The sequence below is a fragment of the Apis laboriosa genome, unplaced genomic scaffold (assembly GCF_014066325.1).
Source record: "Apis laboriosa isolate Shangri-la unplaced genomic scaffold, ASM1406632v1 scaffold47_cov149, whole genome shotgun sequence".
NCBI lineage: Eukaryota > Metazoa > Arthropoda > Insecta > Hymenoptera > Apidae > Apis > Apis laboriosa.
In genome coordinates, this window is record NW_025223437.1 from 2,127,503 (window position 1) to 2,154,681 (window position 27,179).

The following is a 27,179-nucleotide window of genomic DNA, read 5'->3' on the forward strand; positions in this document are numbered from 1 at the left end:
GGCGTTCTAATTAAAGAGCAAATCCCATCCATATATATATATTTCCTTACGATTTCGATATTACGAATCACTTCAATTTTCGCGATCCGGGAACTTTGGATGAAACATCGCCTAAAGTTTTGAAAATATTTATCAAAAAGGATGATACATGATTTGGAAATATGCTACACGATATATATATTATTTGGAAATTTGTTTTTTAATTCGTTTTATCTTAACGTTAACCGTACTGCTGTATACAGCGCATTGCCTTTTTATGGAGAACATTCTTCATGGTTGAAACGTTTATCATTTAAATTTTTCGTGGGAAACGTTTTTAGAATTTTTCTATAAATTCTCAAAAAAAAAGCGTATTTTAATCCTTTTTTTGCAATATACATCGCATAACATTAATTACTCTGCGAAATAAAATAGAATGTATATATATATATCTCTCTCTCACGAAACGTGTTTCAAATTCCAGTAAATTATAAATGGAAATTCTTTTTCTATCATAAATAACAGAATAAAACTTCTTTCCTCTTGAGAGAAAGTAGATCTAACATTTCTTCGAAACGTTAGAAGAGAATCAAATTTTTCAACGCGTATATAATTTCCTCTCCGGAGAACGTTATATATACACCGGTTACATTACTCCTCCTCGTACGTTTTCACGATTCATCGACACGCGCGCGCGATCAAAGGCGATACTCTTTGCCGCCGCACGCACGCACCGCGCAAAAGAGAAAGAAAAGGAAGGAGAAGGGAACCGAGAAAGAAACCCGTTACAGGGGTGGTTTTAGTAGTTTTCAAAAGAATGGAAGGGAAAGTTAACACGTGCCGGATCCTTTGATCCGGAGGTGGAGAAAGAGAGAGAGAGAGAGAGAAAGAAAAGGAAGAAAAGAAAGAGGAAAGGAGAGAGGTAGAAAATAAAAGGTATTCGTCGAGTACATCGTCGTTTGTAACACATCCTCGGTCATCAACGTGTCTCGAATGTCGAGGGAATGTCCGTTCCCTCGACGACGCGCTCTTTGGCCCACCGCGATGGTCGTCCACGATCCCGCGGAGGCGTGAAGCCTGCGGAAGAGGAACGAGGCACGCGCGCAGATTCAAGCAGGGGAGGGGGGACGCCCGGATTTCCGGGTGTCGTATTCCCCGCTAAATTGCACGCCAACTCGCAAGACGAATAGTTCGACGTGGAATGTGTCGCAATGAATCCATGAAACGTCTCGCGATCCTTCCTTCCCTCGCTCTGGTTCCCCTCCCTGCCCCTGTTTTTCAACGATACCGCGAGAAGGAACGGTATTCCGGATTGCGGACGTGTGTCGAGACACGCGAGGGCATTCGGCGGACTTGAAAACTGAATTAAGGGAAATGGTAAGAGATGGGAGAGGGATACGATTCGACGAGGAATCGGCCGATTTCTCGAAAGATTGAGCGATGTTGGGGGAGGGGGAGAGGAGGACATCGAACGTTGCTTTCGAAAGATCATCGGAAGAGGAAGGTAAGAATAAGAAAGATGGATGAGAAATTGGTTGAATATGCGTGGTTTGTTACTAGTTTACGTGAATTTTGTGAATTCTACGTGTACGTTGTTACGCGCGATCCTCAAGGAACTAACGAATCGATTGAACGGCGAGAAAGAAGTTGGATTTTCGAAATTAAATGTAAAGTGAATTTCTAGCGTTTTATTTTTCTTCTCGATAAAGTGGACCACGATTTTTCAATTTTTGATCGTTCGATTTACATTAATCTCGGAAAGAGGAATGATGTCTGATCAATACGGATACATACTACTCACGAATAGACTTTCATAACCAGAAATAGAACGATAATCGAACGAATATATTAAATTTTTCCCCCTCTTTCTCTTCTTTGAAATAAAAATGGAGTCATTATTCACGAGGGTGGATAACAAAAAATGGCGAAAGTACATCGGGAACGAACGTCGATATAATTTGGAGAGTTGATTTACGCCTGTCGAAAAGAAGTTGGTGGTTCAATGGTAGTTGAGTTTGTCCCTGATTTATCCGAAAAATGACGAATAGAGGTTACGAGAATGTACTCCCCTTTGAATGGACATAAATTTTTTTTTCTACAACAAGAGAGAGAGAGAGAGACAGAGAGAGTAAATAGGGGGTAATACATTGGTACATAGGAACACCAAAGAGAGGTAAATCATTCCAAGGTGCTTAACCACGTCCTCATTTTCACCGAAGCTTAACCGTTGAACAAGAGAAATTGCATTTCTGGGGGACCGGTCAGGTCCGGTAACGCATGCCAGAAATGGGGAGGGGAGGAGAGAGGAAGGGAGGAGGAACAAAAAGAAAAAGAAGAAGAAAGGAAAAGAAAAAAAAGAGTAGAACGTCATTTAAAGCAACGTCAAATCGCTTCTCCTCGAATTGAATTCATTTTCTTTCTTCAACTTCTCCATTCCCCTCCCACCCCCTCCCCCATTTCCCTTTTCCCCTTTTTCATCCCAACAATTCCACCCGTGAAACGAAATTCCAGTGAAATCATTGGTCGCTTCAACGTAATACATACACACGCATACACGTGTAATAGATAATTCTAACAAATTACATCGCGGACATAATGCACCGTAAATTAGCGAAGAATCGCGGTCCGCGCAGCGACTGCATTTCCGCTCGCTCGTGACCAGGGAAAGCCACTTTGAGAGCGCACTAATTCAGTACAGAAAATAAATTGTTGGAAGGTGCTCACCCGTATCCCCTCCTCCCCTCTCTCTCACTCTCTCTTTCTCTCTCTCTCTCAAGAAGCACGTGCAAAAGAAGGAAGAGACAAAGAGAGAGAGAGAGAGAGATACTGTAGCATGGTGAGAAAGCGAGCGGAAGTTGAACAGAGGGCGCCGCGATGGCGAAAATAGAAAAACAGACGGAGTTGGAAGGAGACAAAGGGCGAGAAAGGGAGGATGAGAAAGGAACGAGCCGCGTAAAAAAAAAAAAAAAAGAGAGAGAGAGANAGAGAGAGAGAGAGAGAGGCGTTCCCTTTTGCGCAATTTGCCCGAACGTAGGAGCAAATTTTCCTCGATATACACAAAAGCGCTCGACATTTTAAAACACGAGGGCCACGAGGAGGCTCGCGATTGTCGCGTGCTCTCGCCATCTTGCTCCCTCATTTCTCTCTCTTTGTCCCTCTTCCACTGCTTTACGTTCGAGCACGATATTGTCGCGTGCTCTCGCACCGTCTCGTTCTTTCTCTTCGCCCCTCTTTCTCTCTCCCTCTCTGTGTTCTGGCATACACACACACACGCACATACTCTTGTACGTTTCTCTCGTACGAGTGTGCGCCTCGTACATCCGTATACGCGTGGTATTTGGCGTGGAGGATACATAGGAATCGACGAACACGAATGTCAGGAGCATAGCCCGCGTCCCTCGAGGCCCGCGTTATTTTATGTCGCCTGCGACTCGAGCATTCCTGTACATAGTTACGCTGCTGGCTTGGCACGCATCGATCGAAAGACAGAAACAAACGGGGAGCGAAACGGGTGGGTGCATCGCTCGTCTATGAATACGTTTCGTAGTTCAAACGCCTATGCGATTTGCCGCTCGTGTCTCCGAGAGAGACACGTGTGAGACGACTGTGCCGCATTGACTGCCGCACAATGTTTCCCGCGATGAAAACTGTTGCGGTGGTGGGATGCCGTTAAAGATGAAACGCTTTCGCTTATGCTAGCTAACATTTTCAATTTAAATTTCTCTTTGCGAGTCATTATCGAGATTTTGAGTTTCGATCATCGGTATTCACTTGTTTGATCTCTGACTGTTGTGATAAATTTTGTTCAAGTTGATATATCTATGGTTTACGATGTATGGTTCTATTTCTAAGTTTAAGGATCAATGTATATGTAATTATGGTATACGAAAGACAAGAGAACTTGGATGAATATTAATTATCGGATAGAAATATGTATGTACAAAAAATTGAGAAATTTTGAACGATTAACAATATCTTTTATCTTGTACGAAGAATTGTATAAGAATTGATTTATTCTAATATTAGAGATCAACGAGAGGTCCAATCGAATCCAGTCGAATGGATTGGAATTCCCGGTAAACAAACCGACCAATTTAATATCTGTAATAGCAATCAGAAACGTTCGACGTGACTGACACGCGAATCGACAGTAGAATGCGACCCGTCTATGGTCAGACATTGTGCCGTGCATTATATGGAAATACAATTTCGGGACAAATCAATTTGTCCAATCACTTTGCGTTATTTTTCTTTCTTTTTTTCCCTCCTTTTTTTTTTTTTTATTCCCCAATGTACCAACATGTCAATTTGCGATTTTATAAAATAATAAAGGGAAAAACTAAATGCGTTAAATTATCGTGTCAAAATTGACGCGCTCCCCAATTTTGCTACATATTTCCTCATATATTAATCCAACGATTGTTTACGATCTTTACACGTTATTCTACGCTGATAATTATACATATTATTATCATTATTATTACGAATTAAAAATAAAAAATGGAATATCAAAATTTTCGATCCTCCTTACACATCGTTCACAACTTCTCTCCCATGAAATTTCCATGCCATGGAAGTTCAAAAATCGGCGGGAGAATCGGCGTGGAGGAAGTTGGAATGGCGGATCGTGAAGGATGCTTCCTGCATCCGTACTTACGTTGAATGTACGTGCTCGGTAAACGATGCGCGACGTATTCGTACGTTCGCATGAATGCCATCTAGGACCATCCCTTGCTTCGCACAAACGATCCCCCTCCCCCAGGGGACGAGGGTGTGCGCCGCTTTCATTGAAACTTTTTTATAACTTCCGGCCAGCGTTTTTTACCTTGAATTACGACAGATTTGTTTGGTGGCGGTTACCACGCCCCCCTCCCCCTCCCTTCTTCTCCTTGTTCGACCGTTTTCAAGAAGAGAAAGAGAGAGAGAGAGAGAGAGAGAGAGACGTTTCGTCTGTGCAAGTTGCGCATTTACGAACTCTTCTCTCTTCGCGGAGGAAAAATGTCAACTTGCGTTTGAGCGCTGTTTAATTTAATTGAGAGGAGGATATCTGGAAGGGGGAAAGGGGGGCAAAGTTGAATTAATTAATAGGAATATTTCGTCGAGTCGCTCCGTTTATTTGGCGATATTTTTTGCGGAGAGGAAAGCAACGTTGAGAGTCAGGTTTTTTTTTTACAAATAACGATAATTTTGTTTTATATGAAATAATTGTAAATCTAATGGCGGGTTGCATGTGCAGGAATTTTTTTTTTTATTAATGAAATATATGCACTTTAGAAGAGCAATCGTTTAAATAGAACTTTGTAATGCAAAGTTTTTAAACTGTCGAATGTTGAAGTAAAAAAAAAGAAATATATTTCCAAACCAGAAATATAAGGAAAGGTTTTTCGTCGAAAAATAAATTTCCTTATAAGATAATGTATGGAGAATTTTATGACGGATCGTAACCGAGTGAAAATTTTTCGCAGAATTCTTTTTCGAAAGAAAACTTTTTTTTTAATTGTCTTTCTCAATTTCGAGAGAGATATTCGAAATAAGAAGGAATTTTCGTTTATGTTTTCCTAAGGGATGTTTATTGGAAGGATCATTTGTTTTATTTCGACGAAAAGGAAGCACGGTGGCTGGATAACTTACTCGAAAGGATTTCCGGGAGGAGGGTTGATGAAAGGGAAAAGAGGAAAGGTTTAATCGAGTGGAAGCGTGCTGTCGATCGTACGGCTGCTGAAGCCAATAAAAACGTCTATGAGATCAATCTATTGTACTCGATTTCAGAAAACCTGTTGTTTAATAAACAGAGATGTTTTGTGAATGAACATTCATTTGTTGGAACAAAAAGCTTGATAATAATAATAAAATATTTGCTTCTACGAAATTCGCGCTTGAAATTAAGCTTTCATCGATCATAAAAATATTAATCTTAAGGTAGTGAACATTGATATTGGATATTATATTTTTATTAATTAATTGTATAGATCTTGATATTTTCTGACACAGTAGGAAAAATTAATATTCTCCAAGCGTATAGAATTTATATTAAATAATAATAATAATAATATTTGTTAAATATAGATATTAATATCATTCGTTTAATTATTTTCATATTATCGATTATCTCTTAAAACAACAGCATATAATTGCGAAGCGAGAACAAAAGAAAACGTGTAACATTGAATATCAAAAAAAAATATATATATATATATATTAAATAATGTTAATGTTTTTCTTTTATTTTGCAATACATGAAATTACAAAATTGGACGAATCCCGTCCGAACGTTTTTTTTTTTTATTAATGTTTTTATTCTTCAATATTTAAAATTGCAAAATTGAATGTTCCATCAATTCAATTGAATCGAACATTAAATTAAAGTTATTAAATTAATAACAATTTTTGATGTTTTTATTTTATAATACAATTGATATACTTTCTGGAAAAACATCGTATTTAATATACAGAATATTTTTATCATAATTATTCTCGTATCACCTGTTTTTTAAAACTTCCAACGTAATTAAATTTTATCTTATATAGACGCTTTTTTTTTCAGAAAACTCCGTAATTTGAATTCCATACAACAAAAATGTAACAAAAATACGAACAAATAGTAGATGAATCTTCGTGCAAAAGAGATAAAATAGAATGACAATATATTTTGATACAAAATTTTGTGCACGTATATTCAGAGATAGAATCTTTTATTGAATGTATCCCTTTATATAACTGTTCGTATAAAATAATATCACACTTCATTCATTCAACTTTCTGAATTCTTCTTTTACCATATTTATTATCCAATTAACTTCGCCTAACTTCTAATGCTACAACTACATATAAATGCACACGCATAAAATTTTATAATCATCGTTTTCTCGAAAACGAAGTCACGTATCAGAAATTGTCATTCTACATTTTTCGACGTAGTTTTGCGCAAGGAATCATCCTTTTTAGCCTCGTACGACGAATTTTCTTAATATACCCTCTACACTTTGATAATAATTCTTGAGATTATTTTCTTACCCTTCTCGGTCACCCGATTCCTCAATTTCAATTATTACAATTTAACCTTTATACCTTTCTAAAATTTAACGAAAAATCTCAAAAAGAAAAAGCTCGTTGGAAATGGCGCCTATTCTTAGAAACGTTTAATTCGCGCGCGATTGAAAATGCATCCTCGACAAAAGAATCCACGTCGATCCACTCCTCATCTCGATAATGTAAATTTATTCGCGCCGATTAATCTCTCGCCGTTGAATCTCGGCCGTCTCACGTCGGTCTTGGGCCCGGTACTTTTATCGTTCAGCGAAAACTTTAATGGAAAGATTACACTCGAACGGCAGTAAACTTGGATCCGAAGCAAATTGAAACGCGATTCAGGCATCTGATGGACTAATAAGTGTGTAGCGATCGGATATACCGGAGCCACGTGAACAATCGGTCGCCATTTTGCAAGTTTGTGAGAAGCGATCGTAGCGCTATCTTCCAAAGTATCCAAAGGAAAGAAAAATTTGAAATTACGAACGTACGTTTCGTTCACGAAGTATCGACACGTTTATTGAAATTTAATAGAATTGAAATTTACTTATTTATCGAGCGAGCCTTGTTGAAATAAAGTAATTGGATTATGTAGGTTGATTGTATTGCGAGATAATCTCTTTACAGATAATATAAATTGCTTTGATAAAAGTGAAATGTTACGATGATTATATTTATTCACACGTTTTATAATTTTTTTAATGCGTTTTATTTTGTTGAAATATTAATCGGTAGAAAATGCCACGAAACTCGAATATGCTTCTTCAATCTATTAAATATTTAACATTTTTCTTATCTTCTTTTTTTCTTTTAGCAAGATATCCATTGTGTAAAAAGAGATCCAAGAGATGCAATTAGATAATTGCGTATTCAAGATAATTATATTTAATGAAAAAATAACGATAATTCGATTTGTAAAACAAATTGTCCAATATTATCCAACATTTCAATCACTATCTCTATTTATCCCTCTAGAATATATTCTTACATCATTAAATTCTCAAAATTTAACATAATCTAGAAATAAAATCCTAATAAAAATCCTAATAAAAATCCTAATAAAAATCCATATCTCTATTCGATAACTGCAAACCTTTGATGCCAAATTTTTCTCAAATTCATACGACATACGCTTCTCTATTTTACTCTATATCCTTTCACTTACCCCACTATCTTCAACCCTAGAAGAATTTACTTCTATTCGACAACTGCTTCGATCTTGGCAATTATCCAACATTCATTTCTCGATCTTGAATTTTTCACAGTTATCCAATATTCCCTTCTCCATTCCATCTCCATTCTCGTTACGTAAGAATCAATACCTCGATTCGATAACTTCCCGAATATTCCCGAATAGTCGTATTAACCCAAATATTATATTAACCACCACTTATTTCTTGCTTGCAATTAGTTAAGATATCAGTTGAATAACACAATTGAACCGTGTGTTTCAGGGACGTGCAATCAATCCTTGGGGATGGAGTCCGGCGACATACCGGATTCGGCCATTACGGCCTCCTCGTCGTATGTGACGAACGTCGGCCCACGAAATGGCCGGTGAGCGCATTACTTTTACGACGATCCACCTACCCTTCTCCGCGTTAAATGGCTACCACGGCTGCCTTTTTAACTCGCCTTCTAAAAAAGGGAGGTTACGGATCAAACCTGTCCCCCGGCAAAAGACACGCTTTCCGCATTAACGTCCGATGCATACACCCTTCCTCCTCCTCCTCCTCCTCCTCGTCCCTCTTCTCCCACCATTTCTCCGCGCTATCCGTTAATTTAACGATCCACCCCTCATTGTTTCGCATTTTAGAATTTTATTTTCAATCGCGTCCAGCGTGAGAGATTAATCGGGGGGAGGGAGGGAGGGAGGGAGGTTTTCCCCCGCATTCGCGAAAACTGGAAGGTGGAAGAGGGTTTGGAGGGACCGATATCGCGCTGCATTGGCAGCTCCCCGCGAGAAATATTATCCTCCGGTAATTGCGTTGTTATTGGAAAGACGCGGAGAAGATATTCGATCCCCGGATGATCGAACACCGGACACGATCTTGTCCTCGGTATGGGTGAGGTCGTGCTGCTGAGCGTAGAGTTTTTCAGAGAAAAATGGAATTGGAAGTTCTCGCGGGTTCGTGAAATTAATCCGGCCAGGGGGGAGATTTATTCAAATCATTATGCGGAGAAATTAATGCAATTATTTTATTTTTAATCCCTCGTGTAGGATTAGATAAATGTGATTTGTGATAAAGTGCATTTATGTATGATTTCTTGAAAAATGCACTATAGCTAAGGATAATCATTGTATCAATAATCTTGTTAATGAGATTAATAATCGTTTATGTAAAAATTGGATAAGTTAACAATAGTACACGATAAGACGGTCTTTTAAAGATTTTTGGTAAAAAATATCGGATCATTATTCTTGGTAAAGATTAAACAATGTTATTTCTGTTCAATTATTACGACGAAAAATATTCCTATTCTTCGTTTAACGTTTAAATGGTTAGAGGAATCGAGCTTCTCCATGTTCCATTCCTGGTTGGTAACAGTATTCAGTGATGGTAGTCTGCCGTGGTCAGACACTGGAAACGCCTTATAAATGAGCACCGTTCAGACAGCCGGAACACTTGGCGTTACCATCCATAAGGGATACACCTAACATTTCACCATAATGAATACTTCGTGAAACTTCACTGAAATTTCTCACGGGCCTGAGAAGTTTCAAGAAGGGCGAAACTAAAAACTTGGAGGGAAATTAATACCTTAATATAACTTCAACCACTTTGACCCCTTCGCTTTCACAAAGTGTATTAGATTTTTCAGATTTATAAAAGTGGGATTAAAGACGTGCAATAATTACTATAAAATTAAAATCAGTTCGATAGAGTTTAAATATTTAAAATTTCAAAATATTTCGAATATGTATATTTTATTATCATTCCACAAAAAAAGAATACAGAATAATAATAAAATCATACTTCTTTCTTTACAATTAAATGATATCTCGTCCAAAGCTTTTTTCTTATCTTTAATTAAATTCATCTCATTCGAAATAAATCCAACTAATTTACAATTCTCATATATATATACAAAAAAACATAGATATCTAATCAGAAATTAGATACAATTCGATTTTCTCAGCTTTCGAGCATCGTGTTTGAACCACAGGATCTCCTTGGCTCCATTTATACCACGAATTACAGACCGTCCCGCATTTGGAGCCCTGTTCCTCCAACATCCATCTACTCAAGTTTCCACTCGACCACGCTATCAAACACGAGCCACGTTTCTATTTATCCACACCTCGTTCCCTCACGACTTATCCTATCCCCTTTCCCCCATGGAAACACGTTAGAAGCCGCGTTTATAAACGTTTTAAGGCCAAAATGGATCCTTGGCCGATTGTCTCTTAACAAGAAAAAAAAAAAAAAGGAAAACTCGGATCCTCTGATCAGCCGGCAAGTTAACTTCGTTATTAGGTAGGGAAGCACGAGTTGGATACGATAGGTGGTAAAAGTTTCGCGAAGTTTCATTGGCTCGATTTAGAGCAAACGTGGCGAGCGTTGGGACGAGTTGGGAATCGTTCGAAACTGGGAGAAAGGGAGAGAGAGAAAGAGAGAAAGAGAGAGAGAGAGAGAGGGAGGGAGGGAGGGTGGAAAAGAACCGGAATCCCTGATTCGCTGTTTAAGTACACTTCCATGGAACCGAAGAAGTTCTTGAAACCGGCGAATGGCCCCGTGAATTGTTCTTCTTTGTTCGAACGATGCTGTAATGGCCGGAGGACTATAACCGCGTCTGGACAACGGTGGAGGGGGTTAAACATTAACTTCGCCCCGATTCCACTCACGATTATTAATTTAACAATTTTTGGACTTTGAGAAATGTATATATTTGCTTAAAATGGTTATGGTATCGTTTTAGAATTAGAATTCTCTTTGGAGTTTTACAAGTTTTTCTCAGATATTCGATTAAATAATTTGAAATATTTTACGTGTAACGGGATTAAAGGAGCGTAGGAAAAATGGATACATATTTTTTTATATTTTCAGTGAATCGGAGAAAGAAAAATTTATTTATTACTTTGATAGATTTCTAGAATTAATGTTTAAATTATATACATTTTTTAATGAAATTGTTGATATCGAATTATTTTTTATTATTATTTCACGTTGCTCGATGTAATTCATGTTATAATATACAAGGGTATAAAATTGAAAACTATCAGTGCTTTTATACGCATTCGATGATTCAACAAATATTGAAAATAATCAAATTTCAAAGTAAAATTCTCCGCACGTTCAAAAAAAAAAAAAAATTGACGGATCAAATTTGATTAACCAACACTTTCAGAAAACATCATATTTCTCTTTTCCAAAAAAAGGGAAAATATATCGTCCTGGAAAATTTTCCATTTGTGAATAAACCGTTTCACGCCCTACGTAGATTCGAGATCGTCAAAATTTAAGGAAACATCGTAATTTTCCCTCCAAAATGGACATCGTTTCCCAAAGATGGATTCCTAATTTATTATAGTAACATTTCTTCCCATTCCAATTGTCTATATTCGTCCGCATCGACAAACAACCATCGACGCGAAAACGTCATAATGGAAATTTAATTAATCGACTCCGTTGTGCAACTTTAGACCATCGACCACTTAAAACCATCGAGAACCCCTTCTCTCTTCCTCTCCTTCCCCCCTCCTCCAGTTATTTACCATTTCGTCTGTCCATTTCGCCGTGAGAGCGGAAATATAATATCAATTAATTATGCCCGTCCAATTCGAGTGAAAAATTACCGGGTGGCCGATAATTGTAATGCCCAATGGAAAGGTGAAAAGAGAGAAAAAGAGAGAGAGGGAGGGAGGGAGGATGGCGTAACGATCCGTGAATCGAGCGCGTAGCGATTTTGACGTGGCTACATTTTCGCTACGATTATTATTGCGCAATTTCGGGACGCGTGCACGGGCGGACAGGTCGAACGAGGACAAATTTTCAACGAGAGAGAATGAAAATTGATTTTCACATATCCCACCCTCCCTTCCCCTTTCTCTCCTCTTTTCGAACCAACGCGCACCGATATGTGTGTCAAATTTCAATTCGTAATATCGATCGAAAATTTTAAATTTATCAGTTCTTGTTTTCCTTTTTTTCTTTTTTCTTTCTTTTTTTTTTTTAGCCCTTCTCCCTTTTATTATTATCCCTCTTTCGACGGATGATATTTCACCGTCTGATCCGCGTTTGATACATTTTGAAGGGAGACCTAGGCGACCCGTATGATACGTCGTTGAAAAATTCTGTTTTCGACACGATATAATTTTAAATGAATTTTTCGGAGAGACGTAAATGAATTTGATTCTTCGACACGAATCATCATTTTTATATACACGTCCTTCGAATTAATTCTTTTTCAATTTAAATAAAAATATCCGGTAATTTGTTTACTGATTACTACAAAAATACGAAGATAACGGGTGATAAATATTTGTGCTTGCAAATTAATGAATAAACAAATCGAACGCTAATTCGCCAATATAATAAATCGTGACACACATTTTCCATAAAAAAAGGAAAAAAGTCGAGAAACCAACTCAAATAATTCGAATAAAACCAACTTTCCTATTCCACGCTCGCAAAAAGAAAAAAAAAATCGAAGAAAATAAATAAATCTCGAAGGAAAGAAAAAAATTGAATACGTGGCGGGACAGATATTAATATTCATACGACGAATCCTCTCTTGGAGGATATACGCGCGATATTGAGATTGGTTGCGGCTGTCCACCGACCTTGAAGCTCCCTCCTCCCCCTCCCCTCCATTAAAATTCATCAAAACGAAAGGACGAACGGTAAGGGTAACGCTAACAAATTCTGAAACGGAAACAGGCTGCGCAAGGAGACGGCCGGCGGCGCGTGGTGCCCCAAGAGCCAAATAGAAAGAGGAATTCGTGAGTGGCTGCAAGTGGATCTTCCCGGTCCCCACGTGATCACCGGTGTGCAGAGCCAGGGCCGTTACGATCACGGCCGTGGCCAGGAATACGTGGAGGAGTACACCCTCGAGTATCGGCGACCAGGGTTCGCCGAGTGGCGGCGATACAAGCGGTGGGATAACAAGGAGGTACGTGGAGGTAACAATACTGGGTGTTCTGAGTGTTTGAAATAATTTTAATCAATGATTTTTCGATTTTTTTTTACTCGTAATGTATAGATGTAAAAATTACGTGTCATAGTGTAGTTTTATCACAAGTGGATTTTATATCTCTAGATAAAATATAATTTATTGAATTTATAATTAATTTTTGAGATATTTCATTTTAATTTTGTACAATATAATTTTTAATAATACATCTAAAGGATATTAAATAATTACTAACGATATTAAATAATGACTAATGAGATCTTATTTATACTTTGAAACGGGCGAGATGATCTTCTCAGAGACGCGGATGTGATCTTGTATTAATCGTTGAGAAAGTGATCGTGTTAAAAGTTTGGTTCTGGTTATTTTAGGTATTTGTTAAAAATGCCTTCGAACAACATTTGTTCGTTGGCTGTTTCTTGATTGAATCTTGCCCGTTTGACGTAGTAATCGCTGTTCGATGATTCGAATAATATTTAATATTGGACACGTTTGAATCAATTCGTTTTCGTAATTTTATCTGGAGAATTGAAGAGAATAAGTTAGATTCGCTTTAGAAGATTTCTTTCTCAAAGATTTTTTAGGTAAGTAAGAAGCGAAACTAGCATTGATAATTTGTAATATTCTTTTCGAATAACATGGAAAGTTTGGAATAGATAACACGTAAAATTCGTGGAATATAAGAATTGAGAAAAATTGGATTAGAAATTTCTGAGAAGATTTCTTTGCTAAAATTGTTATTAATATTTCGATGTGAAAAAGACGTAAGAAGATTGTTAAATTCGTAAGAATTGAAAAACATCGGATTGCTTTGATTAAAAATATTTTTTTACATTCAACATGAGAAACAAAAAACGTTTTGCCCGAATAGTATACACGTGTATATCCTTATTTCTCTTTACTTTCCTTTTTTATATTCATTAACGAGAGATTTGTTGTTTCACGATACAAGAAGAGTAAATTCTTGTAAATTCAACGACAGATCTAATTTCAGAAATTTATAAGAGAATCCATGTTGCGATTTATTAACGAGCTTATTACATCCTGAGCTTTTTGAAACGGGGAGTAATGATAATATCGCGACAGCGGGATTCCTCGTCGGTGAATTGACCGCACTTACACTTTTGGAGAAGCATGGAAAAAGTATCTGGGTAATTTGAGTTGTTCTATAATTCGGAAGGAGGGGAGGGTTGACGTAATTCGGTACAAATTGTCATTAAGGAGGGGTAAAGGGTTGGAAAGCCTTGGACATTGATTTCCTCGTGAAAATTCCATCGTCAAACAATCGGTCGTTAGAGGAGTGGGTCGAGCAAAAGGGGCGAGTCCGTGATTTATTCTTTGATGGAGGAGGAAGAAAGTTTCTCGGTTGAACGAGGAACGCTTCGATTCCTCCTTATTGTGATTCCGCCGGTGTCGACGATTCGAGGGCGATTCGAGTCACGGGATAGCTACGGCGAGAGCCTTTAACTGATAGAAAAGATTGAACCGGTGGGAAAGAGGAAAGTGAGACGCTACCGAAGAAGATAAGTACACGTGTACGCTCGATCCTTCGCTTCGTCTCTTTTAACTAAGAATTTTGGATAAAACCTTATAAGAAGAATCGTTTTAATTTCATAGAAATCACAAGATTCAACCTAATTTCATAATAAAATATATATATATATATATATAAATACTTTATCGAAACGAGGATTTAAATTTATTAAAAGTAAGAAAGGATTTTTATATAATATCTCTTTATTCTTCTGGGGAAAGGAATGAATTGGAAGATTCGTATTTTTTTTTTCTTTTTATACATTATCTTTTCGTTGCTCTTATTTTTACCAGATACTTAATCTCGATTACCTATTATTTTATTACCGCGTTATATCAATTGTCCAATTCTCGCTCGAATTCAGAAAAAAAAAAAAAAAAATAATAGACTTTCCACGTTTAAATCCAGGAATAAATCCGAAACAGCCGCTTCATTTGGTTGATCGTCGAATAATTAAGAGCCGTTCCACGGGAATCGTCCAATTAAGCAATCTCGGTCGCGATAGGCGGCCGTGTCTGTAACGAACGATAATTTATCGGCCGCTAGCGTGTGAAGCGGTTCGTTTCGCGATCCTACCCGGACGGACACTTCTACCAGGGAAATAGAAATTGGTGTGCACGAGGCGAGTCACGTTATTCCGGACGAATTGTAATTATTCTTCTTTGTCTAGGCTTTAGAGATAGAGATAGAAAGAAAGGGGATAAGGGAAAATTGTAGTATTATTATCATCTATTACTTCTTCAATGTGTTCTAATTCTTTAAATAAAATGGACAAGTAAATATTGTTCTTGGTGTTTCCGAAAAGTTGAGTAATTTTAGATAATCCGTTATATAAAATTTTGAAATTTATTTATTTGGAAGATTGGAGAGAATAGTTCAATTTTCTTTGTCTCGCGACAACGGGACATTACGTTCGAAAAAGAGGGTAAATGAGACTTCTGAGTATAAAAAAAACAAGGAGAAATTTTTATCGTCAAAACTCGGTCGGGAAGTAGGAGGAAACCGTACCATTGAAATCGCTTTTTGATTCATCCCGATATCTCGATCGGTCACCGAGATATAAGCATTCAAAGTTTCCACGGAATTTGACACGGCGCGTGAATGGATCGCGACCCACTGACCTACATTTTTTCCCTGCAATACTACTTCTTCCAGCGTACTGTGTTTTTCCAAGAATGGCTTGTTGCTTGGGTTTGATATAGATCGGTGAAGTGCTGCGCGAGAGATCCGACCGAGCGACAAGGACGAAGATATTAAACGACTAAAAACTACCCTCTTCTTTACACGACGATATCTCCGGAACCGGAAGTCGTATCCGGATGAATTGAAAAGCGTTTCAAAGAGGAAAGTCTGGCGCTTCCGGTGGTCGTTCGTTCGTTGACCGGAAATGGATGTTTTCAGAGTTATAGCTATTCAAAATTTATCTAATTGTAATAGGATTCAATTATACTTTAAGCGAACAATCAAAAACTATCTTTTCTTTAGACGACGATATCTCCGGAACCGGAAGTTGTAACGGAAAGAATCGAAAAGCATTTTAAAGGGAAAAGTTCGACGCTTCTAATGGTTGTTCGTTCGTTGACCGGAAATGGATATTTTCAGAGTTATAGCTATTCAAAATTTCTCTAATTTTAATACGATTCAATTACACTTTAAGCGAATAATCAAAAATTATCTTTTCCTTAGACGACGATATCTCCGGAACCGGAAGTCGTGTCGGGATGAATCGAAAAGCATTTTAAAGGAAAAAGTTCGACGCTTCTAATGGTTGTTCATTCGTTGACCGGAAATGGATATTTTCAGAGTTATAGCTATTCAAAATTTCTCCAATTTTAATGCGATTTAATTACACTTTAAGCGAATAATCAAAAACTATCTTTTCTTTAGACGACGATATCTCCGGAACCGGAAGTCGTATCCGGATGAATCGAAAAGCGTTTCAAAGAGGAAAGTCTGGCGCTTCCGGTGGTCGTTTGTTCGTTGATCGAAAGTGACTATCTTCGGAGTTATAGCGGTTAAAAACGTTCATTTCTGGAGATATTACTTGTAACGATTTTATGAATCAGTACATTTAATTCATTTGCAGAGTGTATTTTAAAAATTGGAATTGTTTGATCGCAATGGATTTGTTATACTTCACGTTGAAATATCGACAATTTCACGAATGTCATTATTCAATGAATTTAAATATATTAATTAATTCCGACATCGTCAGTCATTAACGATCAAGCACGTAACATTCAACATGTTAATGATATTACACGTCACCAATTTTCTCGATTCAAAAATACCCGAACGCTTTACTTATTTTTTGGCATAAAATTTACATTTACAGCGGGGCCGTGAAATCCGTGAAATGTCAAATTTACATAAAATCAATGTTTCAAAACGTTGGAACATAGCAACACACGGAAAAGATATATCCAACCACGTACGCGTAACGTTTCAATTTCTTTTCTTTACGCCGAAAAATATCTCCCTGTGTTTAAACGAATTGCGCGCAACAATTGGAATTACATTATTTTTCAAAATTTCCAAACCCGTCCCCATTATTTCAAAAAAAATAATATAAACAACTAAATGAACACCGGTGAAACCGCAGATGTTTAGGTTTATTCAAATGATAATTTACGCGATCCCTCGATGTAGGTGCATTAACCGTAACATTACCTTCGAACAGATGCAATCATGATCTATGTTTAAACGACGTACACCGGTCTCCACCGCTGAGATTCCCCGGGTAAGTTGATTAATATTGACGTCGATTTGACCGTTCGTGGTATATACACACCCTACAATATACTCTGCATCACCATTAGGTTTCCGCTCGCGAATCAACCGCGCTGCCAACGCCCTCTACGTCTCCTCGTCTCCATTATTATCACATACAAAATTGTTTATCGACGGATTAACCGAATTAATCCTATTCCTCGACCATTAATCATAAATAATTAATCGTATAATTAAACGTATGTATTATTTAGAAACAAGCATCGATTGAATGGTTTCTTTCTTTATCGAAAGAAATCGGCCGTGAGCATCGTGTCACCGATCGATGGATCGTTTCGATTCACAGGCCACTGTCATTAATTAACACGCCCTTCGGTTAAACGTTCGGTTAGACAACGTTTAATCGGGGGGAGGAGGAAAAATGGAATTCGAGTCACGGTTGTTTGCAGGTGCTGGCTGGGAATACCGATACGTCGACGGTGGTGTCGCATCGATTGGTACCGGCGATCTTCGCTAGCCAGATTCGAATCTTGCCGCACTCAGAGCACAGGCGCACCGTTTGCCTTCGGATCGAGCTGAGGGGGTGCAAGGACACGGGTGAGTGATGTCGATTTATTAAGAACGTGAAGAAGAAGCTCGAATTCGAGTTTTTTGGATTGTTGAACGTAAAGGAGGTTCGAATTTTTATTCAGATTTTGGAAATTTTCGATTTTTTTTACTGAAAATTTGAATATTCGGTATATTCTAGTATTCGAAATTTTGATTTCGACTCGTGTATTTAAACTACTCCATTCAGATCTCTTTCCCTCGAGCATTAAAATTTTAAATGTTTCGCGTATAAATATATTTGAAAGATTTTTGAAATTTACATATACCCCGCGTAATCAAGTTTCCAATATTCAAATGGGAAAGATTCTCGACTTAAAATATACGAATGACAAAGCCTGACAGAGCTACAAATCGTCCAAGATTCCCACCCTCCTAAGTCGCGGGATATCATAAATATCAAAGATTCAGAATTCGACCTAATTCCAACCGCGAGATTGCGAGGAGGGATCGGTCTCCCAGGAAGAACGAAGAAGAATCGTGAAGCCGGTGTAAATTTGCAATTCTACTGGAAACGTGGAGACGCGACTGTCCGAACAGCCGGCGATTAATTTCCAAATTGCAATTTCATTCAATTTGGCGAGCCGTCGCCGAGATGGCAGCGAATGGAATCCGTCGTTGGACTCCAACTGCGGATCCCGGAGTTCTATTAACGCTCGTAACTGCGTTATACGAGCAAGCTCATCGAGCTGTTTCACCCCCTCTATATATATATATATTTCTTTCCCTACATTTGTTTTCGATCCCCCTTAAACGAGTCTAATAATAGAGAAAACGACCCAGTTCTTGTGGAAGAACACGTGGACTGTGTTTCGTTTTCACGTTTCAGATGAGACGATGGAGTAAAAAAACAGAATATTGAAATTAGAAACGGGAAGAAAAAAAGTTTTCTAAGTCGAAAGTTTGTTTGGTGTGAAATAGACTAGAATATCTCGAGAGCAGGAAATTGAAAAGTTATGAAACAAAATTTGTTTACAGAAATTTGTAATAGATACATTATTATCATTCTCTGTAGATGGAATATCCATTCCATAGAAATTACGTATAATAATTTTAAATATTGTCTCTCGTTATTCACGTTATTAAAACATAATCATTCCGTTTAAACAATATTTTCATAAAATCTAAAAGTCGCACGCGTAGTGTTCTCATTCGAACATCCCTGTGATTGTAATCGCGAACACCGCCATTGTGATTTCTCGGTTACGCCAACACGCGGCAACTCGAGGAACTTTCCAACTTTCGAGTTCATCCGGTCGCGCGACACCGCGGTTTCCGCGAACGTCACAACAACGTTCCATGAACGAAACGATATCATCTAATTCTTGCCACGGAAGAAAGGAAGACAGAATTCCAGGATGGAGGTGCGTTTCGTTTGATTTCGCGGTATAAACGGGGATGGAAACCGACCTTAAAATGGGGGCGTTTATTTCCTTGTACATACGTGATATGTATATATATATATATATGTATATACGTCCCTGTACGAGAAAACTAAACGAAAGATACATCATCTTCCCGACAGTAGTTTCAAAAGTATTTCTCTTTACCTCCCTCAGAAATGAAAAATGAATCCGTAATTTGACCCGTGCGACAAAGTGATTGATAGATTCTCCTGGACGAGCGTGTAAAACGTGGATTGGAATTAAACGAAATATCCGCTTCATTAGGAATTGACAAAAAAGAATGTTCGATATTCGCCTTCTTTCGAATGAATCGAATTTTCCAGAGGAGGATTAATTCCATTTCGCGTTGAATTCATATTTATTTATTCATTAAAATCGTTAAAGAGAAAGAATGTTCGAAAGGATTAAGAAAATATACGTTGCAAAAAAAAATATCTGTTTCATCTTTTCGAAGTTACGAAAATATATATTTCTTTTTTTTTTTTTTAATTTTTGTCTCTTCGAATTTTCAAAAGATTACGAATTTTCAAATTCAATTTTTCCGTGCTAAAAGCTACTAATCAATAACTCGTGAAATCAATCGAATCAACGCTTTTTTTTTTTTTTAAAAATCTCCGCAGAGACGCGATATAAATACGCAAACGTTGTGCAACGAGCGCGGCAAATTCGAAATTAATATTTCATATCGAGCATCGTGCACGAGAACAGGGGATGGAATTATCGCGTGTAACGAATGGAACGTGAAAGAACGTAGAATAGTGAACTAGTTTTTGAACTGTTTTTTTTTTTTTTTTTTTNAATAGAAACGAATCTCTCTCTCTCTCTCTCTCTCTCTCTCGAACAAATCAATTGACCCATATTTTTTGTAAACCTGGTATTAATATTTATGGCCGACATATTTATCGGGATTAAATATACTGTTCCAGAATGGTGATGCATTTAAAATAAAGCCTCGAGTCGAATGGGGAGAGAAGGGAGGAAAAGGAAGGATGGAGAGAAGGGTAGAAAAGGGAATATGAATACTAATTAAAGCTACTATTAGAATACAAGAAGTACCGGTAAAAAAAAAAAAAAAAAAAAAAAAGAAAGGAAAAAAAGAAAAAGAGAAAATTAAAATATCGAAAAAAAGAGGTGAAATCCTGTGACCTTACACAGCCATTACACAGCCGAGCACAAAATTAACCGTTGCTCCTCTTCCTCTTGGCGATTCACCGATGATATTCTTTACCCTTTCGGCTCGAACATTTTTTTCCCTCTCTTTTTTATTTTTATACGTATAAAAAAAAAAAAAAAAAAGAAATACTTATGGAACCGGGTCAGTATTATTTTCAAAGCTTCAATATATACTTTTATACGTATATTATCAATCAAAACGAGAAATAATCGCGCTTATAAAGTCTCGTTTTGCATATTTCACGTTTCATTTCGCATAATTCGCCTCGTCGCGGAAAGCTGTAACCGCGTAAAAAGGGATCCATCCTTCCACATACGTACCACGTGACACTCGCGCTACATAAAATGAAATTTCTAACCGTGTTTTCTAATTTACCGAAGTAAAAAGTCAAACGAAGCGGAGCTTCATAACGTTTCGCTCTTTTATATTCCCCTTCGTTCCCTTTTCATCTTCCTTTCTCTCCCTCTCTTCTTTTTCCCTTTCCTCCTACGTTGTACGTGTATCGTTGTCCACGCGCTCACGACACGTGTGTTTGTTTTTAATCATAATTTAATTTAATTCGAACCGCCTCCGGCTGTTAACAGAGAGAAACTTTTACGCGCCCGAAACGTGTGATTGTTAATTGTTTTCGTTGTTATAATATCTCTCGGTGAAACTCGTCGATTTCGTTCCACGGCCGGGGAAAGATGTTTAATGAGCGAAAAAGGGGGAAGAGTAGTTCTGGACAAGGAAATTTTTTTTGCAACGGATTTCACACGACGACGACGTGAACTTCGATCATGATAAGTTAAAGAATAATAGTCGCGTGCCTTCCCGATATTTTTTGCTTCCACGTAGCAAAAATCCCTAAGGTGCTTGTGCTTTCAGACACGTGCCCCGTTTTTGCTATTTCGACCTCACGCTGTATTACTGTGAAAACTCTTTCGAGATATGAAATGGAATATTTTATTTGGAGATTCCAGCTTGACGTGTTTAATGTCTTGACAGATATATTTAGAATAAAGAATGATTATTTTCTATTTTTTTTTTGATTTTGATTTATCTGAAAAAATTACAGTTAAAAGAGCGACGTATATAATTTTTTAGAAAAATAATATACACGTATGCTGGTGTTCATAACTTCGTATCTTCGCATCTTCGAATATCAATTATGTTTAAATTAAATAAAAACGAAAAGAATAATACGATCAGACGTACCTTTACATCCATTGCTGATATTTACGTATATTATTCAATGTCTGATGAAACATCTAATATGCTACGATGCTTGAAAATTACACTTCGTAATTTTGCATCAGAGTTATCTTTTTCAAGAAAAAAAAAAAAACGAAGTCTCGAGTACGAAAGAAGAAATATTTCACCTGATAGCGCTTCGTTTGATTAATAAAGTTGCAGGGAGGGGGGAGGAGAGATATCGAAGAGTTTAGGTCTAGTTAGATTCGGTTCAGATTCCCGAGAGTGTCGGGAATCTCAGAAGTAGTCTGAGAGGACATCGGATGTCGATGGTTTCAGGGGGTTCCAAGAGTTTTAGGGGATATCGGAGAACACGTCGAACCGTAAACTCTAGAGGTTTCGGTTCTAGTTTTCGGTTTAGATCGTTAAGGTATCGAGGTATCCAAAAGATTCCACGTCCTCCCCACCATTCCCCGGGAATATTAAAAATTGAAATTTTTAGTGCGAAATTGTCGAAGGATCCGGAGGAAATTGGGGAAAGAGCGAAGATTCTAAAATATCTTTGAAACAAACTCTTGTATCTTCTCTTTTTCCCATGAATTTCACGAAACGTTGTAAGAATGATGATTGGCGAAAGAAAACGTTCGTTTGAGATTCTGACCTATACCGTACGTGGCTCGCCATTTTATATGATTTTATTTACAGATGCATCGCTTCACTAATAAACTATTTTCATGATCGGTTCTGTGAAAATCACTCGACTACCCTCCAAAAAATAAATGCCACGAGCACATGTATACGTAAATAGATACAATGTACAGTAGAACTAGTTACCTGGGATGCTGGGAGGCATAATAAAAATCAGAAAAGAAGAAAAGAGAAAGGGAAACGAGGGTCACGTAATAAAAGACAGATATAACAGATTTTGTCGAAGGAAACGTGACCTGGCGCGGCAACACCGCGGTATATCAATATCGGTGTAATGGCCGGTCATTTGCATAAATGATTTTTCTGGGTCGCTAATGTCGAAGAGGTTAGGATGGAAGGGGGAGGGGTAAGAAAAGAGGAACGAAAACGATGGAAGGGGTAGGGGGATGTGCGATGAGAAGGGGCGACACGAGAGGTTTCACGCTATAAGAAGCGTTCAGAGCTGAGTGTGAGATCGGTGGTGGGCGGGAATGGCGGATTTATGACGGCCGTGCACGACATCTGGTTAAAAAACAACGTTGCGCCACCCGACGAACACGGCGAACACGAAAGATCGCTCTCGAAATCGAGTCGAAGAACGAGTTTGCACACCTCTCTTATTAATATTCTTCAACCCTCCCCCCTCCCTTCATATATTTTCCCAGCTTTTCCCTCTAATGCTTAAAATACTTTTAAGATCTTAATGGCGGCGCTGGAGGCTAGTGTTTTGGGAGGATATAAAAAAATTTTTTTTTTTTTTTTTTACGTACGCGTGTTCCATAACGATATCCCAAGCCCCGTTTTGTCTATATTTCTAAATTAATCACGGTAGTTTGGTAGATGAAATCGAGCGATAGTCGGCCTTCGTACATGAGATTTTGGACGGCTTGACGGAATAGGTTCTTTGATTGTAATATTTCGCGTAATTGGTATCCCTTGGACGAAGGAAGTCTGACTTGTAATTAAGCAAACGATCCCATTAATGATCGTTACCAGTGCTTGAAATGTGTTTAAATTCCAGGGTTACATTGTTTCTTACATATCTTATTATCAGGCTACGTAAATTAACTCGCTTCGTAATATCACACTAGCTTTAGTGTAACTTCCCTCGGCATTTTGAATGTTGCCCGAGTTCGAGCTTTCGATATTAATCATCCTCCCTGCATCTTCCCTGTCAATGTCGTTTCACCCCCTCGGTTTTATCCCCGCGACCAACACTTTCTCGTCTACCTTCTCTCCGTTAAAAAGTTTAAAATTAACAAAATCTCTTGGAAATCTGACGAGACAAAAGAGCATCATCAGCAATATCTTACTGATGAGGGAAGGAACAACGAAATCGCGAAACAATAAGGTTTGTAAAGTTTTCCTTTCGTATATATACATCCCTCGCCCCAACAAGATAAATAAATTTTCACAAGCTTGCTCGATATCAATAGCCGTTGACCAAGCAAAAGTATCGAAACGTTGACGAGACACAGATGGAAGATATAATCAATGTCTCGTTACTCGTGACTACCACGAATGAAAAGTGGCTTTCGAAAATGACCCCCATCTTGTTGAAGTTGAAGATGGTGGGGAGGATTGATTTCGAAACTTGTTACGAGTGCACTCTTCGCCTTTGAGGGCAACTTCCGTGGAAATTGCTCTAACGACACTCGATGAAACTTTGTAATAATTTGTGCGGCGGCCGGGACGAGGATTGCCAACGCAGATTAGATTAGCGGATTGCCGGATTACAGGGCGAAGTCGCGGTAACGGCGGCGTGTACACGGTTTCGTGTTAACACGGGATATGTACTTTTAATGCACGCGCCATGGAAGTTGGCAGCGAGCATCGAGATCCTTAATGGATTTTCGCCGGGTTGATAAAGAATTCTAGGGAGCCTATTCATTTTCATTCGAACGAAATTCGAAAGAATTTTAATTATACGAATTACCTTCGCTCTTTTCGAATAAAATATTGTCTTCGAGTGGTGAAGTGAAATTTTGAAAAAACGAGGATTTGACAATAGAGTTAATAAAGTCAATTAACTAGGTTCAACACTCAGGTTTAATATATTTAATGTTTTAAAAAAGAATTGACAATAGAAAATTAAACGTAATTAAAGGTACATTAATAGGAATCTGAAATTTATTTACTCATCTATTATTGTTCTGCTATCTTGTCCGCTATACATATTTCCTACATAGGTAATATTCTTTGCGTAGAATGTCTCATTATTCTTTGCTTGGACTTAACAATCAGGCTTTTACAAACCACTGCCTTTTTATCTCATTGTTCTACTCCCTTTTCTCCTCCACGTCTTTCTACTCCAACTACCCTTCTTTCCTCTACATCTTTCTCATTCTGTCCTTCTCATTTTTTTTCTTTTTTTCAGTTTTTTGGAACAATTTTCCACTTGTTCCAGAGACAATCCCTCAGTCTCGTTTAATCGAATACACAATAGCATTGTACTCGATTATCATTACTATCGTGTAATTGTACAAAAAAAAAAAAGAAATGTACAATGCATCGCCATCCACTAAAATTATTTAAAAATTTCATATATAATATTTCTACGCAATGAATTATATATTTACAAATTTCCTATTCATCGTTCACCCTTTTCGCAAACTTTATTCTTCGTGTCCTTCCGTTAAAATTTCTATCGGAATTGAAGATACAAATATTACATACAGAGAAATTTCAATGTGTCGTTCTACGACGAAACTTTAGACAAACAAAACAACGGAACCGCCGTTTAAATATTGAACTTACTTTCTATACCCGCGAAACGATTCCAATTTACACCTATCCGGAACAGAACGGACACCGAAACGAAATCTAAAATTTAATATTTCCCTTCTTAGCTCGCGAGCCAACGTAAACTCGTTCGACCGCATCGCGTGACACAGTCCACGTAGAAAACCGTAGAAACCGTGAAATATTGAGGGCAGTTAGGCGAGACACTAGCACGAGACACACGAGTCGTTTCTGCGTCGTTCATTATTAATTTTTCTCGCCGCCGAATACCCGATCCTCGCCCAAACATTTTTATCGCACGATTGTCTAACGAATCTCCCGACATCTATCCATTATTCTTCAACGTATCGGCCGACAGATCGGCCGCAACTTTCCTTCTAAAAGCTTCCCTTCGACCAAGAAATATTTTATCAATCTCGAATTCAAGTCGAAACAGTCGCTGGATTAAACTTAGGTGAACAAAATTCAACGACTATCGTGACATCTAGGTGTCGAGAGAGAAGATATCTATTTCTCGAAACGTTACCTGGTTCTTTTACGAGTTTGAATTTTTTGTTGTTTGAACAGATATATTGATCTTTGTTATACTTTATTGAGAATATTATTTTGATTCGGGCTTTATTAATTAATTATAATAATATTAATTATTAATTATTAATTATTATTTTGATTCAGGCTTAAGGGAATGGATAAGATTAGAAGATATGGATTGTAAGTCTTATAAAAGAGTCATTTCTAAACTTTCACTAATAATTTTACAAGCGCATATTTTTGCATCATATTAAATCCAATAATATAACAATTTGATTTACAGTTAATTCACAGTAACTTTATTTCTAAAATATCAAAAATTAAAATTTCAAATTTAATACTTAACTTATATACATATCTACTGTAAAATCAAATTCTCTTTCTATTAAAGAAAAAGATCTCTAAAAAAGAAAATGGTGAAATTTTGATTCCTTCCATTCCATTCCATTCCAATTTCCGCAATTTCCATCATCGTTTAATCGAGGAAACAACGTCGAATCGGCACAATAATCTCTTTCGTCCACGCATCCTCAACTCTCACTCCCTCGCGAGAGCAAACTTGTTCGAGTTAAAAAAGGGGGTGGGAGAGAGGCATGGCCACCTACTACATAAACTTCCTCCTCGTGTTTCAGGTGGCGTGGTGAGCTACACCATACCGGAATCCCCGACAATCGAGCTGAGCGACATCTCTTACGACGGTAAAAGGCAGGACAACTTGTTGACCGATGGTCTAGGCCGGCTGATCGATGGAGAGGTCGGCGCGGATAATTACAGGCTGGACATGGGAGATGGAAGAGGTAATCGGTGGGTGGATACGAGAAGGGGTGCTAAGTGCCGAAACTGAAGGTGTCTCGAAGATATCTCCGGGCGGACGTGAGAAATCGACGCGGTATTTGGGATAAACCCAAACCAGGGTGGCTCGACGATTATTCGTGGATCGACGATTTTGAGAGAAATCTTGTACATTTTTCTCAGCGAAAAATTCACTCTTCCCTGAAACTTTGGATGTATAATATTCGAAATTTATTAAGCGAAAGATACGGAGAGAGAATCATCTTAAATTTTTTGATATCAACATATCTTCGAGGGAAGTAATTGGAGTCAAGTACGATCTATAATAAGATTTCAATTTTTATCCATATTTTTCACGATTTCGAAAAAAACACCACCAATTTTCATCTCTCTATTTAAAAATTTCTAAAATTTCCTACATTCTCCAAACGTCAACGCATTCAAAACCGAACGCAATCGGAATAGTTTAAGTTTCCTCGCTGCTCAAAAGACCCGTCAATCGGTACTTAGCACCTGTAAACGCAGAGCTACGATAGACGACGCTTTACAAAACAAAGAGAGGGAGAAATGAAGAGAGAGAGAGGAGGAATCGACAGGAAGTTACTTCGAACGGAATCAATTCAATTAACGAGAGAAACAATAGATCAATCGGTGCTCAGGC

At 37.8% G+C, this 27,179-nt stretch overlaps 1 protein-coding gene across 2 annotated transcripts in view; it reads left to right on the forward strand.

The window, feature by feature from the left end:
- Positions 1 to 27,179, forward strand: part of LOC122716582 (discoidin domain-containing receptor 2-like) — a 142,306-nt gene that overhangs the window by 100,246 nt on the left and 14,881 nt on the right. For both annotated transcript variants that reach the window (XM_043939809.1, XM_043939810.1), the window contains exons 3-6: positions 8,463 to 8,565; positions 12,891 to 13,122; positions 17,857 to 18,004; positions 26,359 to 26,523. In XM_043939809.1, the coding sequence (XP_043795744.1) occupies positions 8,463 to 8,565; positions 12,891 to 13,122; positions 17,857 to 18,004; positions 26,359 to 26,523 (648 nt within the window). The remainder of the gene's footprint in view (positions 1 to 8,462; positions 8,566 to 12,890; positions 13,123 to 17,856; positions 18,005 to 26,358; positions 26,524 to 27,179) is intronic.